This window comes from Malaclemys terrapin, chromosome 4 (genome assembly GCF_027887155.1).
Source record: "Malaclemys terrapin pileata isolate rMalTer1 chromosome 4, rMalTer1.hap1, whole genome shotgun sequence".
Lineage (NCBI taxonomy): Eukaryota > Metazoa > Chordata > Testudines > Emydidae > Malaclemys > Malaclemys terrapin.
The window spans coordinates 107453217-107470718 of NC_071508.1; the positions used below are offsets into that span (position 1 = coordinate 107453217).

Below are 17502 nucleotides of genomic sequence, written 5' to 3' on the forward strand. Positions count from 1 at the left end.
ATCTGCAATTTTAAATCAAAATACTTTAAAATATTCTTACTATATAGCCATCACCATGTGTCAGCTTTCCTAATATGTTTATGTTAACTGAATACAAAAGAAATGTGAAATAAATATAACCAGGAGGGATGATCAAATCTAATTTTGATACATTAGCGTCATATGCTGTACATGTTACAATACCAGCCAGACTTAATACTAAGCTGCAGGCTACACTGAGATTTCCAAATGGCAGATTGTTCTAAGTGATACCAAGTATAATTGAAGTAATAAACGATAGAAAAAGCAAAGCACACTGTCAGGAAAAATTTAAGTATTTACTTTTTAAAATTAAATGAGTTAGGTTTGGAAAGGCAAGACAACTGAAATAATGCAGGGCTCAATTTACAGAAAATTCCTTTTATTTGTCTCTTGCATTAACCCTTGAACTCTTGCCAAAATTATTTGTAATTTCTAGTACCCACTTATCTAAAGAAGGAAAGGGGAAAACTATTTCCTTTTATAATGAAAGCTAGTCTTCAAATTTTATTTTGTTTTCTTCAAAAATAAAGTTCACTAGAGAAGTACAGAAGGAACACAACAGCAGAAAAATTTAAGAAGCAGCTTCTTATTGCAGCTACTTTTGGCAAAGTTACATGTATTCAGCGTCTATCTAAGGCACCTTCAAATATTTGGTTAAGTTCTTCATAAAATGTTGTTTTAACACATTAATTTTTTTACTCCTGTAAAATAATAATGGATGCTATTAATTGCAATTTTATAAAAATACTAATATTGCACTAATGGCCATGCTTTATGGCCTTATGCCTTTAATCACCCAGTTTGTATTAAAATCAAAGCAAAACAATTAGCTATGAATTATAGGTCTATAATTCTTTTGAAGGTCTTTGACAATGTTAAACTAAGCTTGAGTCATTTATATAGTCACCAAAAGTTTCAGCTGGATTAACAGGCTAATAATTAGAAAATGACCTTTTTTGTTTTAACACCATATGTATAATATATTAATTAAGACACTTTCACACCCTCCCACTCCAAATTTCACTCAAAGTGCTAGCAGTAGCTAGACAGGGGGTAAGCTGCATGGGCGAATCTGTGATATCACTCCCATTGTGACTTGTGAGATTTTAGAATTCTATCTTAAATTTTGACACTTTCATTATGTTACTTTTGTAACTGTATTTAAAATAATATTTTCTATTTTGACACATCCTTTCACTTAGAAAAATTCAAAGATGAAGGATAAATTTTAATCCGATCTCAGAACTCCAAAACACTCCCTTCTCTTCCTTTTCAATTCATCTTCTTTTCTGCTCTCTGTTATCTCTTGACTCCAGTGTTTTTGAGATATCCAAGATACTTAAAATGTTATTTACTATTCAGAAAGATTGATAGAAAATAAGTTTTAAATTGGCCTGGCATCTGAAGCACTAGAATCTTGATGCTGCAGTGGTTGGGCTGGCAGGAAGAAGTTTTATTTTAATTAAATTTAATTTCCATTTATAAGATGAACCTATCTTCTACCTCTAGGCACATTACAATATAGAAACCAGCAACAATTCTTCAGCCAACCAAAGTACAATAAATAACACTTAAAAACATGGCTAAACACATTCAAAATCCTCAGTGACAGTTCAAGATCCCAGGTCTTCTTCCACACAATTAGAGTATGTCTATGCTGTAAAAACAAAACAAAAAACCCCACAGCCTGGGTTAACTGACTTGGGCTCAGTAGCAGCGTAGACATCCCTGGTTGGACTGGAGTTTGGGCTCTGAAACCCAGCAACAGGGATGGGTCTCAGACTGTGCAGAAAGGTCTACACTTCCATTTTTAGCCCTATAGTGCAAGCCTGAGTCGATTGACCAGGGCTCTGAGATATGTTGCTGCAGGGTTTTGGTTTTTTTTCAGTGTAGACATACCCTTTTTTATCTTCCTTCATTTCCTCCCCCTATATCACCTTTTCTGTGACCTCAGTAGCAACAAGTTATATAAATGTGAAATAAAAATAATCTTCTGTTGTAAAAGGTCACATGCTGCACACTGTATCTAGCACATCTTAAGAATAATATGTTGATTACTACTGTGTGTACTGCTGAAGTGTACATATAGGTTATAAAGGTTCCAACTGGAATCAGAGGCATTGTACAAAACACATGATACATTCTCTACCCTGAAGAGTTTAAAATCTAAATGATGGGAGGGGAAATAGAGGCATAGAGAGGTAAAGTGATAAGACCAAAAAGTTACACAGCAGGTCAGTGGCTGAGTTAGGAATGGAATACAGGTCTCCTGACTCACAGTGTAGTACCCTATTAATTAAGACCATACTGCCTCTCAGAATAGTCTAAATCATTGAAGAATGTGATTACGGATGAAAGCGGAAAGAAATGGGGTATAGGAAAGAATATCAAACTAACTGAGAAAATGGTGACTGATTTGTACTTTTAAAAAAATTAATCACCAAAGGACTGGACCAGCTCTGAAATGTGGCTAAAGGTATTAGCTATGTGGAAAGGGTTGAATTCTCTTGAAAACAGATATAGGATTCAGGCTGCACTTTCTGCTGAAACCTGTAACATGTTGTTTTTTTGGTTTTTTAGTTATTTAACGAATAGTGGAAATAATTTTCATTATGTTTTCCTCACATTGCTTTTTAATCACTCTAATCCAAAAAGGTTATTGATACATATTTCTGTATGCAAAGTTCAGTGGTTTCTTCAAAAGGGCGGAGAAAGGAATCATATTATTACTTTAGTTATACTCTTATTAAAAAGTTATGTTGATTTTACTCTTAAGATATTTTAATAATTTGTTTAGAAACCTAAATAATACACTGACTGCACTTTATGAAATAAAAGAGTAGAGTAGGAAGTACCCATCTTAGGCATGGAAGAAAAATATTTTAATCGTTTAAAAAAATGTATAATGCCACTTTTAGCATTAAAAGTCAGTTTATAACAACAATGATAATAAAAAGATATAAATTTTCTTCAAGTTGAACAAAAAGAACAAAAAAAAGTCATTAATAATTGAAGTTTGCCAGAGGCATGGCTATTTCTTTCTTTACTGTCGACTATCTAATTTAATTACAAGTATTAAACTCCATGCTGAGGTCAACCAGCCTCACTTCCTCCAATATTACACTTCAACCAGTGCTCATTAATGTGTCTACTGAATGGATTAGCACATCTGAAGATATATGTACAGAGGATGGGGGGACAGTCTAATGATAGCCAATTGTTCATTTGTAATAGGACACATGTTCGAGGCCTCAACTTATCATCACTAATATGGAATTTATTAAATTCTAAAGAAAAAATACCAATACAGAGCCATTTTTCCCTTAAGGTGGATATAAGAGAGCAGACTTCTGCTGAACATTTGTGTCATCACCAAAGCAATACAACTAAATTCACTAAATGTTGTCAAGTTCCTAACATTTTGATTTTCTTTTAAAGGCAAATGTTCTATGAACACGCTTGGCTGCAAGACTTGCAGAATAACTGAAACATTCATCTTTGAACCATGTATTCATCAGCTATTTCGAGACGTTAACAGTTCACATCCAGAAGTCTCAAAGGACTAGAACATGTCATTCAGATTTGGAGCTTTTTCTTCCACACAGACTATTAACTCTGTTCCTTTTCCTCTCCTTACCTCACCATTCCTGTGACCTCAGCAGCAATAAGATGTACAAATGTGACAAAACTCATCTTCTGTGGCAAACTAATTGGTTGGTAGAAAGTAATTTAACAACACTATAGTCCACCCGCCCCAACCAGCTTTAATAATATATAAACTGTTAGAGGAACAAGCACTGTATTATTTTTAGAAAAAAATAATTATTTTTAAGGAATGATTTCCTAAAATCCCTTGATCTACTGTTACCTAAGGGAAATGCTGTATTAAAAACCACCTACCTTTTTTGTTAAAGAGTCATCTGAATCAGAAGGCATTCTTGTTGACACATGAAACATTACTTCCACTGTAGAGGTAGCAAAATATGGAGTGGTCAATCCAGTGCTTTTGTTTTTTTGCAATCCTCCCATAAAACCACAATGGTTTGTGAGATTCACCTAAGATCAAAGCCCATGTAACGTTAGGGGAAAAAAAGTAATATCTGGTGGTAAAATACTTTTCAGAGAAAGCCTTTTCAATCATCATATACATTTAAAAAACCCGTAATTCTGTTCTGATGCTGATCCTTTTGTACTATTAAGTTTATCTAAAGGAGCAGAGGCTCACTAATTAGAAGGATTTAATTAGAAAAGAAACTAACTGCAGTGAAGGAACATCTATATTTATTGGTACAAGAGGGTATAACAATCTCAGAGACTGGTGGGAGGTAAAGGTTAAAGGGAAAAAAGTAAGAGTGGAAACCGTGGCATCTTGACACTCTCCTGAGAGCCAGTACTAGCAGTTGCTTTTCTTCTCCTCAGAAGACATGGGGAACTACCACATAAAGAACCATGATGATTGTTCTGGCTTTCCAACAGGAAGGAAGGGCAACTGCTATAGTTCTGCTGGCCCCATCACAAACACAGATATTGCTGTCCCATGTTTTTTCCCATTCCTGAACACGGAGGAGGAAAGCCAGAAGTAATCCGCATTATAAATCTAAATTAAATGCCTTTTAAAATTGAGATTACTTTCCTTAACAGCATATTAAATGTTTTAGCCTCTTGGCATGAAATTCTGGATTTTTTTGTTGGTATAATAGCAAATACATTATTGGCTAGTGTGAGATTAAATATGTTTGAATCGGTTTGATTTAACTTTGTAAAAATGTTGCTGCAGAACTGAAATAATACATAACACTTTATCAGGTTTACAAAACTTCTTTAATTGTAAAAAAGTCTGTTTCCATCACATTTAAGACTTCCCATCATATTTGCAAATTTTCAGTTATGTCTTTGAATTTCACAATTTTCCATTCTCACAAAGTGAAAACTGATGCTTTCTGACAAGAAGAAAAATTCCCTACACTTAGAATGTGTGTGGAAAGTCACTAGGCAAGCCAAAATTTGCCAGCTTTGCTCAAAGCTTTTTCACAGCTCAAGTCAGGAGCTGATATATTGCCTTGGAATTAACGTACAAATTGAAAAAGCAAGCTTTAGTCGTTTAAGCTACTACCGTTTATTGATCTTTAAGGAAACGATTAAATATTAATTTCAGGTGGCACTTCCAAGAGAGCCAGAAGCAGTGATGATTCCTGCACTTCCGTTGCACAGGTCTGTACCTAAAGCGTCCTCTTATTGATGATAGTGGTGGTCTGTCTTGAGCAGCCAGAATGGGATGGTGATTAGTGTAGCAAAGAGAATTTGGACCAGGGGAGAGTCAGTAGAATAGAACTATATTTAACTAATGCTCTAATGGTGGCAGTGGTACTTATATGATTATGCCACACAATCCATTTCTTGGTGAAAGAGAAAGTTATGTGTGTGTCTCTCGCTCTTTAGAGGTAGGGAGAAGAGGATGAGAGAAGCAGCATGCCATTATTTCTCCAACTCCCAAATCTGAGCAACGTGCAGAACCTTAAATGGATTTAACACCTTTCAGGCCTACACAACAATACAGACATAGTTTATTTAGTGTATACAAGTCAGGAACAGGGTGGCTTATTGTACACTGTTGAACAGCCTCCGATTATGTAGAAGCTTCCACAGGTTCACCTTTCAAAGCCAGTAAAGCTCTTCTGTCTCAAAAGTTCATTTATATAGCATCACTGACATAAGTATAACCAGAATTTCAATCTTAGTGTCCTATTTTCAGAATAAGATGTTTGGGTAATTGTGAGCAGTAATAAGGAATAATAGAGATGGAAGAGTAGAGAGAAAAAACAATCAGCCTCCCATTTTATATTTGTTTTTTACAATCTAACACAAAACTCAGAAGATATAAATAAAACTTAAAACAGATACCTCCCAACCAAGGCCTGCTACAAAATCTTCATAGGCTTGGCTTCCTCCAGTGTTAGTGAGGATGGAGTGTTTATCTTCTTGTCCCTCAGCAACATAAAATACTGCAATCTTGTGTGTCTCTCGGCTGTAAAACATAGGATTGTCATTGGATTGTCACTGAGTAAGAGTTCACTTTCAAGTCTTAACACAGAGACAGAAAATGCAAACACTACACACAGATCATAGCTGTCAGTATCAAAAAGGCAATGAAAGTGCAGTACAATTAAAAAAAGTCTCTTTCTGTTCTTTGCCATCTTCTAATCCTCTTTTCTATTCCTTTGCCTTCTCTTTTACAGTTTGCCAATAGGAACTTTCACGTGTGAAGGATTAATTCAGCATAGTGGTACATCGGCTGAAATTAGCAGCAACAAATGGTATAATAATGTATTCAGAAAGTTGAGTAAGATATTTACAGCTGAAGACATGAAATAAGCAAAACCTATGATTTGGGCATTATTTTACATTATGAAGAAGACCCTTCATTATCATTAATAGTGATAATCCTTGTGAATGATAAATGTGTCTCAGGAAGATGAATTTAATATCCTCAAGTAGCAAGGTAATTTCTTGTGTCCCTGGATTGCTGATTGGTGGATATAGAGTCGAGCAACTTAACACAGTTTCCCACAACTGTCCTACTAATTCTGAATTTATTAATGCTATAGCTGTTGACACAGTCATGTGATCCTTGGAGGACAACTGACAAAATGCAGAGTAGCCAGTAAATTCCTTGGCCCATTCTTTAATGCATTTAATACTGTCTTTCATATTCAAAAATACCCTCCCAATAAAGGGAAAGAGCACTAAGCAAAATTTAAGATTTTTAAAAACTAAACACATCTCCAAAACTTTCACTTTTCTTGAAGCTAACCTACGATGGGAATAAACACTGAGATCTCAACAACAATGCCACTTATGTACTAGATGATATTTCTCTAACATCCACTACTGAGAGCCTACATACAATGTACTTAAATGCCTTCAGATGCTACTTTGGTGTCCATTCATAAAAGATTTAATAAAACATCTTAAAAGAGAAACTACAAGCCTGAAAAAGTGGCTTGCAGTGGACAGTGACTCAAACCTTTGCTGGTCACTAGTTCATCCTGAAATAGCTTTAGCTTTCCCTGAGAACCTCAACTCTAATCACTTTCATTCCTCCTCAAATACTGATGGCTTTGACAGCTATAAAATTAGTTTCAAAGCGATTGGAACTGAATTTTAGAATGTATCCCTTTTATTAGATATGCAAGTACAACATGGGCATTATAGCACATGTTTTGCATAATTTTCATGGAACACAGAAAAAATCGTATTTGACAGATGAATTACTTGTTTTGGGGATGGGGGTTTATTCTCTTTCAGGATAATCTATTAATTAAATATTCATTTCATTTTAGTTTCACTTAATTTTTAGCACGTACTGCTTCCAAAATTTAGTGAACATGAATCACTTATTGGAACATAAATTAGTCTCCAGTTCCATATAAACAATAGTTGTACAAACTCACTTTGAAAAATAAAAATGATTAAATAAATTAGTTAGGTTATTAGGTAATTTTTAAAACGTAACTTACCATTGTCTTGAGTCCAAATTTCTAAGTTCTCGAAGTAACTTTTCATTTTTTTTCAGGAGATGAAAGCTCCTTCTAAACAGAGAAAAATTAATAACATTTTTGTTACCTGTCCAGTAATGGCCATAGGAAAATACAAGAACATATTTCAGTTCCAGTCATGCAATCACCCACAATTTTCTTGCCTTCTCAAATTTCCTTTAAAAATAAGTTATACACATTGTCAATTTTATGTCAGAAGGTCTTCTGCACCCTTCTTAAAGTCTTCAGCATAACTCTACGTATGCCCACTTTCCTCGCTCAACCTAGTGACTTCAGCTGTCTGCAGAAGACTGGACAGGACTCCCTTTGGAGCCCATATTATTTACTACGTAGTAGGCCTGAGGACAGCTGCTTAGTGACACATGACAGATTCATAGATCTCAAGCCAGAAGGGGCCATTTGTGACCATCTAGCCTGACCTCCTGTATAACACAGGCCATAGAACTTACCCAAAATAATTCCTAGAGTGTATCTTGTAGAAAACCATCCAAACTGGATTTAAAAATTGTTAGTGATAGAGACCCTTCATGACCCTTGGAAAATTGTTCCAATGGTTAACTAGTTTAAAATTTACACCAAATTCCAGTCCAGTTTGTCAAGCTTCAACTACCAGCATTGGCTCGTGTTGTATTTCCCTCTGCTGGATTGAAGAACCCATAACAAAATATTTGTTCCCTATGTAGATACTTATAGACTATATCCAAGTCAACCCTTAAGTTTCTCTTTGTAAAATAGATTGAGTCTATCACTATAAAGCAGGTTTCCCCATAATCTACCAGCCCAGAGAGTGCATTAAAAACTGAACTCTACATTCCTGAATTGCAGAGCAAGACAGAGTACATCGGCCCATCTCGTCATCTGTAATGCTTTTTGTTTTTTTAAGAAACAGTTACGTTACAGCAAAATAACCACTATCCAATGTTTAAACCTACTTAAGATACTCATAAAATATACTGAAGTGAGATGGGGAGTGTTACCCATTGGAAAACAGGCTGCTTTGGCAAACTAAAGGCCCATTAAGTATTAAGAATGGTTGCAACCCATTTGCTACCAAAGTTCTTTGTGATCAAAATGTTTCACTCATATGACTGCAATATTATTTTACTGATCCAGACTTATTCTAGGTCTATAGAATATCCATTTTCCCTTCACAGTAGGTAAGTATTTTGATTCAGCATTTCACTCAGAGAGAGTGATGATTTTAGAAAGGCCCTTACATTCTGGGATATGAATTCTATATTTTAAAAAAACAAAACAAAACAAAAAACGGTACGGTCAACACAAAAAGTACCTTTCTTTCTCACTGAATTTTTTTTACCTCCTATTGTTATTTGCAACATTCAAGATTATGCAAACTGAAAAAATGTGAGGAAAACAACCTCTCTCCTTTTCAGATTTACATTTGTGCACTTTTCTAGGGAGACGACACATGCATCCTCTTTCCTCAGGCAGGACAAAAGGGTGTTTACCAGTAACACAGCAACAACAAACTTGCTGCTATTCCAGAGTTTGGGTCTGGTAGGGCTAGGTGCCTTGTCTTCCCCATATCCCTACAGAAGCTTGGAAGGAGAGCAGAGAGGTGGGAGCAAGGGTGTCTTTCTCCACCAATCTAAGGTTTCTTAATGGAGCTACTGAGGAGAGCAGAGTAGGGAGAGAGGGTATTCTCCCACCAATAGTATCCCTGCACTGAGCTGGAAAGGAGGTCATCTGTCTTCAATCTCCCTGTCTGCATGGATCTTGGGGAGAAACAAGATCAGTAGGCTGTTCCCTCCTCTTCCCAGTCTCTCCATACAGTGGGATGAAAGTAATAAAACAACCTTCCTCCTCCTCAGTAGACGCCCACTCCCCCATCTCAAAAATTCTGCTATCAGTTGGCCAAAGGCATTCTTGGCCTAACCAGTTCTACTGCCTAAAGTTAGGAGGATTAATAAAATGATGAAGGAGAGTTACATAATTGTTACCAAACACTGTACTTTTAAACCAATAGTAATTTGTGTTAAAAAACAGGGTTTTTTTTACCTTTTATCCCATGAATTCATTCCCAATATACTGAGAAGTAATCTGCAATAGTAAAATGCCGATTGGGGCTTTTGTGGAGTTGGCTCATCCTGTTCCACAGCCTTCATATTTAAGTCACTGAAGTGTTTTTCAACAAATTCTCTCTCTTCTGTGTGTTGTTTAAGGATAGCATTGATGACATCATTTTCCTGTTTCTCAGAGATGCAGATAGGTTGAGGAGCAGGTATGTTCAGTGAGACGCCTGCTCTCTGTAAGCATTCAGGACTAGTGACACCTAAATAATGTAACAGTTCATCAAGAGCATCTTCTTCTTCCCTAATTGTATCCCACGTTGGCACAGTTTCTCTAAATTTCCTTTTTACCTGAAGTGCAATTCCATCCCTTACAGATACATCCTCTACATGCTCAGATGATGGGGCATCTTCAGGTTTCTCTTGCTGAAATACAGAAAGTGCCAAAAAAGTATGTTCTGATAATCCACATAAAGATGATGGTCCATACAAAATGGCAGAATCCCATGAGTATTTACCAGACAGATCACGCACTATAATTCTGACATTTGAATTAGCAGATGCAAGTCCAGCAGACAATCCTCCTCCAGGCATATTCTCTTCTGCTTGGATTTGTATACAAGAGACTAAAGTAGTGTTGTTTAACACAAAGAACTGGAGGTTTGGGCTCTCAAAAAGTTCAGGAGAAAGCTCAGGACTTTCACTGTAAGGATTGTCATTGTTCTCACAAACTTGACTGGTTAGCATAGCAGGGCCTCCACTCATCGGATAGTGGCCTAAGTGGTTCACCAGATGTGTTATCACAGTACGAGCAGCAACAGAGATTAAGCCTTGTTGCATGTGAGTTTTCACTGTAAAACAAAAAACATTGTATTTAAAAATTAAATTTTGGGGAAGCAACAGGGAGATTTAAACATTTATTTTGGATTTTTATTGCCTAGATTTTTCAACAAAGAATGAGCTTTATGAGACTAGGACACACCTAAAAAACCCAGGGAAAAATATAGATTTCCAGGAACTTTAGTTCTAAGTGTGAAGAAAAAAGTAAAATAATCACATCGTTACACAAAGAATAAACATTCTATAATTGTAGAGCTTAGCCCATATTCTCACCATAGCTTTTATGTAGAGCATGGGTCCACTTAGATATACAATAGTGATTCTTAAATTATTGAAAATAGATCTTAAGTTGCTGCTGAACTAGAAGCTATTGCATGATAATCAGCCCAACATCCCAAGCAACAGATTTTTATATTTTGGCACAGTAGTACTCTGATGAGGAAAAATACAGCTATAAGTGTGCGCAAAAAAAATCTAATCATCCTAATTGCCCAACGGAGTATACAGCTCCAGGTTAAATTAAGAATGACAGTGGATCATTTGAAAACATTGATCAAAGCCCAGGCTATTTATATACAGCAAACTCTAACAGTAACAAAACAGAAAATAAAAATCTCACATTGAAACTGAAAAAAATATGTACATATGAAAAATTTCAGTCTGAAAAATTTCTGAGAAAATCAGCAGGGTAAAGAGGTAAATTAATCTTGTCAATTTTGTCTAAGTTTCATCTTGCTAAAGGTACCGGAGAAAAATGGGACTTCTATTCTTTCTTTCTTTGCCAAAGATTTTCCACTCTTCTGGAAATTATATTAATTTGTAACAAAGGTTTCATAATTTTTATAATAAGCCAAACATGCCTAAGAATTATTTTTTTAAACCACACTCTGGGCTGGATTCTCTGGTCCATTCAGTCCACTTTGTGATACTCATACAGTGCAAAGTGGCCTTAAACCAGTTGAAGATAACTGGTGGAGAATTCTTCCTGCACATGGGAGCTCTCCACTGGTACTACTAACCCCTTTCCTCTTTCCCCACCCCCTCTACAGTGTAAATGAAAGGAGAGGGTATATTGGGAACAGAGCACAGGGAGTGTGCCAGAGCAGAGCTTCGTTCAGCCGCAGTTTGCACCAGAGGGGCTGAGTAGTCCTGAATATGCAAGTCATAACGGGGCTCCCTGCAGATCTTCCTCTGAGACAGAGAAAAGAAACAAGGCCCCATTTCTCAGAATTAGGTAGTCTATACATGATTGTAAAATATTACTAGAAAGTGTGGGTTTCCTTGGATTTTTAGTAGAAATGTATTGGACTGCCTCTTTCCTTTCTAGCCTCTTCCTCTTTCCATGCAAAATTTAAGAGAACATACTCAATGTCCAGTTTACGGGATAAACTGGAGTAAATCAAACCATTTCCTTTATACTATATAAGTTACAGTAATTTTTATGCCAAGCAATAAGTATTGCTTAATATACATAAAACAGTTTAAGGCACAAGGTTTCTTGAGCGCTTTGGCAAAATAAGGGTAAAATGTATAACCTATTATGAATTTCTGTGAAAATTATTTAATGCCCGCATTTAGCAAAGTGTTGAGTGCATTTTGCTCTAACTGTTGACAGTAATTACTGATACATATATCTTTGTCTTCTGAATGCAACAGAAAGCATAAATACAACAATGTTTAAAATATCTAAAAATCATTTGAGAATGTTAATTTACACAAGTCTTCACAAAAGCAAAGTCTGAATTTGGAATAGCTCAACAGCATCACCCAGATGTTAACTATTTAAATCATTTAACAAATTCTACTGCATGCCAAAAAATAGGCAAAATTCAAGCTCCTAGTTAATGTTTACAAAATGATTTGAAAATAGCTGAAAATGTAGTATCATTACATATTAAGTGGATTTGACAATGTAGACAAGAGAAGAAGAAAAATATTCTGGCTTCTTTAGTCTCTCTCATGGTTGAAAACAGAGACTCTTTAAAAACAATCAGTTAAGTTGAATTCAAAGCCCAGATATGGAAAGCATGCAAGAAAATTAAGTTATAGTGCCATCTGCTGAAAAGTAGTAAGGACTTGCAAACAAGTTTGTACAAGTCTTCTAGTGAAAATGAATGGGAGACTCTGAAAGTGAAACTTATCAAAGATTGTACTAACCGTACTTCTGGGGGAATTCTGCACCAAAAAATTAAAAATTCTGTGTACAATATTCCCAAATTCTGAAAATTCGGTATATTTTATTTTTATATATATATATATTGTAGTTTAAATGAATTATTACTCAGGGTTCTGTATTAATATGCCTAATAAGGAATCTATTTGTCAAAAAACATTTTCTGAATCTTTTTTGTTGTCTGTATTGTTACAGCCATACTTGCTGACAGGTATTTTGAAATAAATGACCAAAAATAATTGAAACTGGTGTGATTATATTAATCAAATATAAATATATTTATTTGATTAATATAATCACACCAGTTTCAATTATTTTTGGTCATTTATTTCAAAATACCTGTCAGCAAGTATGGCTGTAACAATACAGACAACAAAAAAGATTCAGAAAATGTTTTTTGACAAATTGATTCCTTATTAGGCATATTAATACAGAACCCTGAGTAATAATTCATTTAAACTACAATATGGAACCATATTTCCCGCACCTCTCAGAAGGAGTGGAAAGGCTTGGGGGAGTCAGGGATAATGGAGGAGCTGAAGGACAGGGAAGTAATTGCTGGGAAGGAGCCTGGGTCTGAGCTTGAAAGGTTATTGGGTATGGGTGAGAAAAATATGGAACAGGTTTTGGGGGAGGGGGGGGGGGGGGACAGGGAGGAACTGTCAGGGAGCTTCCCCCATGCAGACCCTGTCGTGACTCCTAGCCTCTCCCATTCAGTCATGCACATCTGCCCCTGCAACCTCTTGTGTCCTTACAATCCCTGGCCACATGTGTCCATTCACCCCCAATCAGCCATCCCCCTTCCCCCTGTAGCTCGGCACCTCCTTCCCCCTCTGCCCATGTGGCCCTGCAACTCCACTCCCATTCAGCCCCTGACAGAGTCTGTCCTCCCCCACTAGCCCTTATGAGTCCCTGTCTGACGCCCCAGCAGCTCCACGCTGTCTATCTCCCCATAGCCCCTGGCCCGACAGGCGCTGTGAAGAAGGCAGGCTCTTTCTCTTCCCTAGCTGGCTGGGAGGAGCTGCTGTGTTCTAGTGCCACAGTGCCCTCTGGTGGGCAAAAGTCAGAACTGCAGCAACATTCCAGCAGAAGCTTTTTTCTGCGTAAAATATTAAAAATATGCACAGCTCATTAATTATGCACACGAGCAGTGGCGCAGAATTCCCCCAGAAGTATAACCAGTAAAGGGAGCTCTGCTATTGGATCATCTTTGCTGCAGATATTTACTCTAAGTGACTAGCACAAATATTATACTACTACTTTTGGGTTCCCAAGAGCACAGCAACTTTAGATTCCCAATTTGTTGGCATTTCAAATTTGAGTCACCCTTAAGTGCTTTAGTTGATGCATCAATCCATCCTTGTTTGTATATGTCTCCATAGAGTAAAAACAGATAGACTGAAAGCTTTTAAAAGAAATGAAAGCTTGATAATGAGATGAGCAAGTGATTGCCGCTCTGTGAATTGATTATCAGTAATTTCTATATGGTATTGCCTAAAGGCCCCAAATGCGATCAAGGTTGCATTGTGCTAGACACTGTACACACTTATGCACGCACATGCTGCACAGAGAGCAACTTGTACCATAAAGAGCTTACAGTTTAAATAGAAAAGACGGACAAAGGGTGGCAGGGGTACCACAGAGAGGTGAAGTGACTTGCCCAAGGTCATGCAGCAGTTCAGTGGCAGAACCAAGAATAGAATTCAGGTCTACTGACTTCCAGAGCAGTGTCCTATTTTTTTGAGCACACTGCCTCTTAAGAATGCCACTTATTGGAAATCCATTAACTTCCTCCACCCAACCAACTTGGAATTTCTTTCTTAGAGTTCCCACTCTTTATAGAAAAGAAAGAATTCCCTGAAGAGGGAAGGAGGGGCTGAGGGTTCATTATAAATGTAGTCAAAGTGTATTTTAAGAACTGCTCTACCAAAACAAAACGTCCAAAACAAAAACAGTTACATATTACAAATAAAATATGCAGAATACTCCAAATGGTTGTTTAGCATATATCTGACAAAAATTTGCATGGCATATATTGCTCTGGCCCATGTACAATGTGTAGTTAGCTCCCTTCAAACCATCTTTACTGTAAGTGTGTAATAACTGATCTACTCTGATAAGTGACTAATCAGAGGGGTAGCCGTGTTAGTCTGGATCTGTAAAAAGCGACAGAGTCCTGTGGCACCTTCTAGACTAACAGACGTATTGGAGCATAAGCTTTCGTGGGTGAATACCCACTTCGTGAATGTGCGCCTGATGAAGTAGGTATTCACCCATGAAAGCTTATGCTCCAATACGTCTGTTAGTCTAGAAGGTGCCACAGGACTCTTTGTCGCTCTGATAAGTGATTAATCCTTTTAGAACATAAGCACCAAATTATATAAACTGAGAGATGAAAAACCACCTTAATGAATACACTCCTGTTCCTTCTCTCCCATACATTCAGTTTCTCTTTCCCTTGACTTAGACAATTCTACTCCGTTTTTCTTTCCTTCAGTCTGCCCACTTCATTGATCTACATAGGAACATTGGACATATGACCAGAAAGGACCTCCTGAGTTATCAAGTCTAGTCCTTTGCTATCACACGCAACTTCATCATGTAATTTCATCATAAACTTCTGAAGCTCCATCTTAAAACTCTTCTGATGGTTAGACACCTACTTCTAATTTCCAGCCTACATTTATTTATGTCCAGTTTATACTTATTTGTTCTTGTGCCAACATTTTCCTTTTGCTTAAATAGCGCTTTTCCCTCCTTGGTGTTTATACCCCTAATGTCTTTAAATTGAGCAGTCATATCCCCTTTCAACTTTTGTTTTGCTAGGTTAACCAAGCCAAGTTCTTTTAGTCTCCTCTTGTAAGATTAGCTTTCTTCATTCCCCATATCATCGTAGTAGCCCTTTTCGGCACATGTTCCAGTTTGAATTCGCTTTCTTGAACATGTGTGACTGGAATTTTTCACAGCCAAATAAGATTGGCGGCTCTTAGACTGTGATCTACTAATACCCCAAGTCTTTCTCCTCTCTTGTTTCCAACTGATGAGCCCCCAGATCTGCCTTTTTGGTTTACACTGCCGCTCTCACTGTTAATACTAGTGGAATTGCACCAGTACTACAGCAACTGTGGGAGAATTTGACAAAAATAGTGAAGACAAAATCCAAATTTAACACTCACCATTCTTTCTGGTAAAAAAGACTGGACATGATTCGCAGGAACAGAGGACGTGCCAAATCAAGAACTAGGAATATCAGATCTGGCAAGCCAATTTCATGGTGCCCAGAAAATGGAAGTAGTACAGGAGGGATTAACTGCATTGTAGATGGGACACAGCTTTCATTTCTATAGTCAACACCCAAAATCTGATCCTCATGAAAAACCTGTTGAATCTTTTCATGTAGTTTACTAGTGCAGAAAGGACTCCAGACTTCTTTAGAATGAGAAAATACTGAAAGTAAACAACTCTTGCTAATATGAAGGAACTGTATGTGTTCTACTGCTCCCATTTCCAGAAGGGAGGCAATTTCCTACCTCAAACTCACAAGAAAAGGCCCCTTAAAGCAATATGGAGGAGGATGCAGCACAATGGTCCTGTGAAGAGAAAAGGTGGTGTAGTGGGTAAAGCACTGGACTGGGATTTAGAAGTTCTAGTCCCAGCTCTCCCACAGACTTCCTGTTTGAGTCATGCCCTTCATTTCAAAAGGGAGCTGGACTGAGCCATAAATCTCTCTGTGCTTCATCTGTAAAATGGGAATATTTCCCAACCTCGCAAGGTTTCTGTAAGGATAAATTCATTAATGTTGGTGAGATGCTGAGACAAGTACCATAGAAAAACTTAAATATAAATATTAAATAATTATGTTGTTATTAAAGAAACCTGTCCTCTACTGAAGCTGAAAGGATGACTGTTGATGCTCTCCTGAATATTGTGAATGACCCCAAGAACAGTAAAGTGGTTGGATGCCATGATATTGTTTCCTTCAGTCTCCTTGTTTAGCATCAGTCTACCGTTAAATAAATTAGGACCCTTAAAGCACAAATCCAGTATCTTGCCCTCTCTTTCATGAATGGACCAAAATATGTAATCATGAGAATCTCCAGAGCATTATCACAACTACTATGGTCTGAGTTACAGTGTTAACCTAAAATGCCACATAAAGGGTATGCCATGTCAAGGGAACACCTTTTTGTTTGATAGTTTGTCAGGAGAAGATTACACTGGCTATTTTTTCCAGACTCTGAGATTCCTTCTTTTATGGGAAGGCTGATGGTCTTTCACCAGTGATCTAACAGGGGCTGCAGAATCTGAGACAATGCATGGAATGGAGGATTCCTTGTCCTCTTTATGATGCTTGGATCAGCAGGTGGCCCTGTGGGCTTATCACTATTGCAGTGGTGCAGCTGAGTGGGAAAATAATGACCGAGTGTCTCTCCTACTCCCTTTGAACCTCCGGGGCAGATAAAGACACAAGCTAGCTGTACACAGTCTAAAGAAATATCCTTTCCCTAGGCATGCTAAGCACAAGTTGTTCTGGTCTAACTGCATCCTGTTAGAAGTGAATTAAGTGCTTTCTCTCCTCCCACCCCCAGAAAAGATACATGTGTCACCTTCAACTATACTAGCAGATGGTGGCAAGACTTTAAGGGGAAACGTTCTATTATTTTAAATAAAACTAAGAACTGATCAAAAAGTTGAGGAAACCTTTGTTAATTTTAGAACCTAAAATCTACAAGGAAAGTTATCTACAGCAGGTTAAATATTTGTTGAGAGGAATATGAAGAAGAAAATAAAAAAAAATCCAGAACAGTGTAACAGCTGAACACGTTTTAATAATTTTGACCCTGGAGTACAGTGGCTCTCAGCCTCATGCCCCAAGCACCAG

General features: G+C 37.1%; 1 protein-coding gene across 3 annotated transcripts in view; it reads right to left on the reverse strand.

Moving 5' to 3' along the window:
* RALGAPA1 (Ral GTPase activating protein catalytic subunit alpha 1) overlaps positions 1-17502 on the reverse strand; it is a 245567-nt gene that overhangs the window by 54308 nt on the left and 173757 nt on the right. For all 3 annotated transcript variants that reach the window (XM_054025345.1, XM_054025347.1, XM_054025346.1), the window contains 4 exons: positions 9597-10458; positions 7539-7610; positions 5923-6046; positions 3922-4077 (listed from right to left, as the gene is read on the reverse strand). In XM_054025345.1, coding sequence (XP_053881320.1) covers positions 3922-4077; positions 5923-6046; positions 7539-7610; positions 9597-10458 — 1214 coding nt within the window. The remainder of the gene's footprint in view (positions 1-3921; positions 4078-5922; positions 6047-7538; positions 7611-9596; positions 10459-17502) is intronic.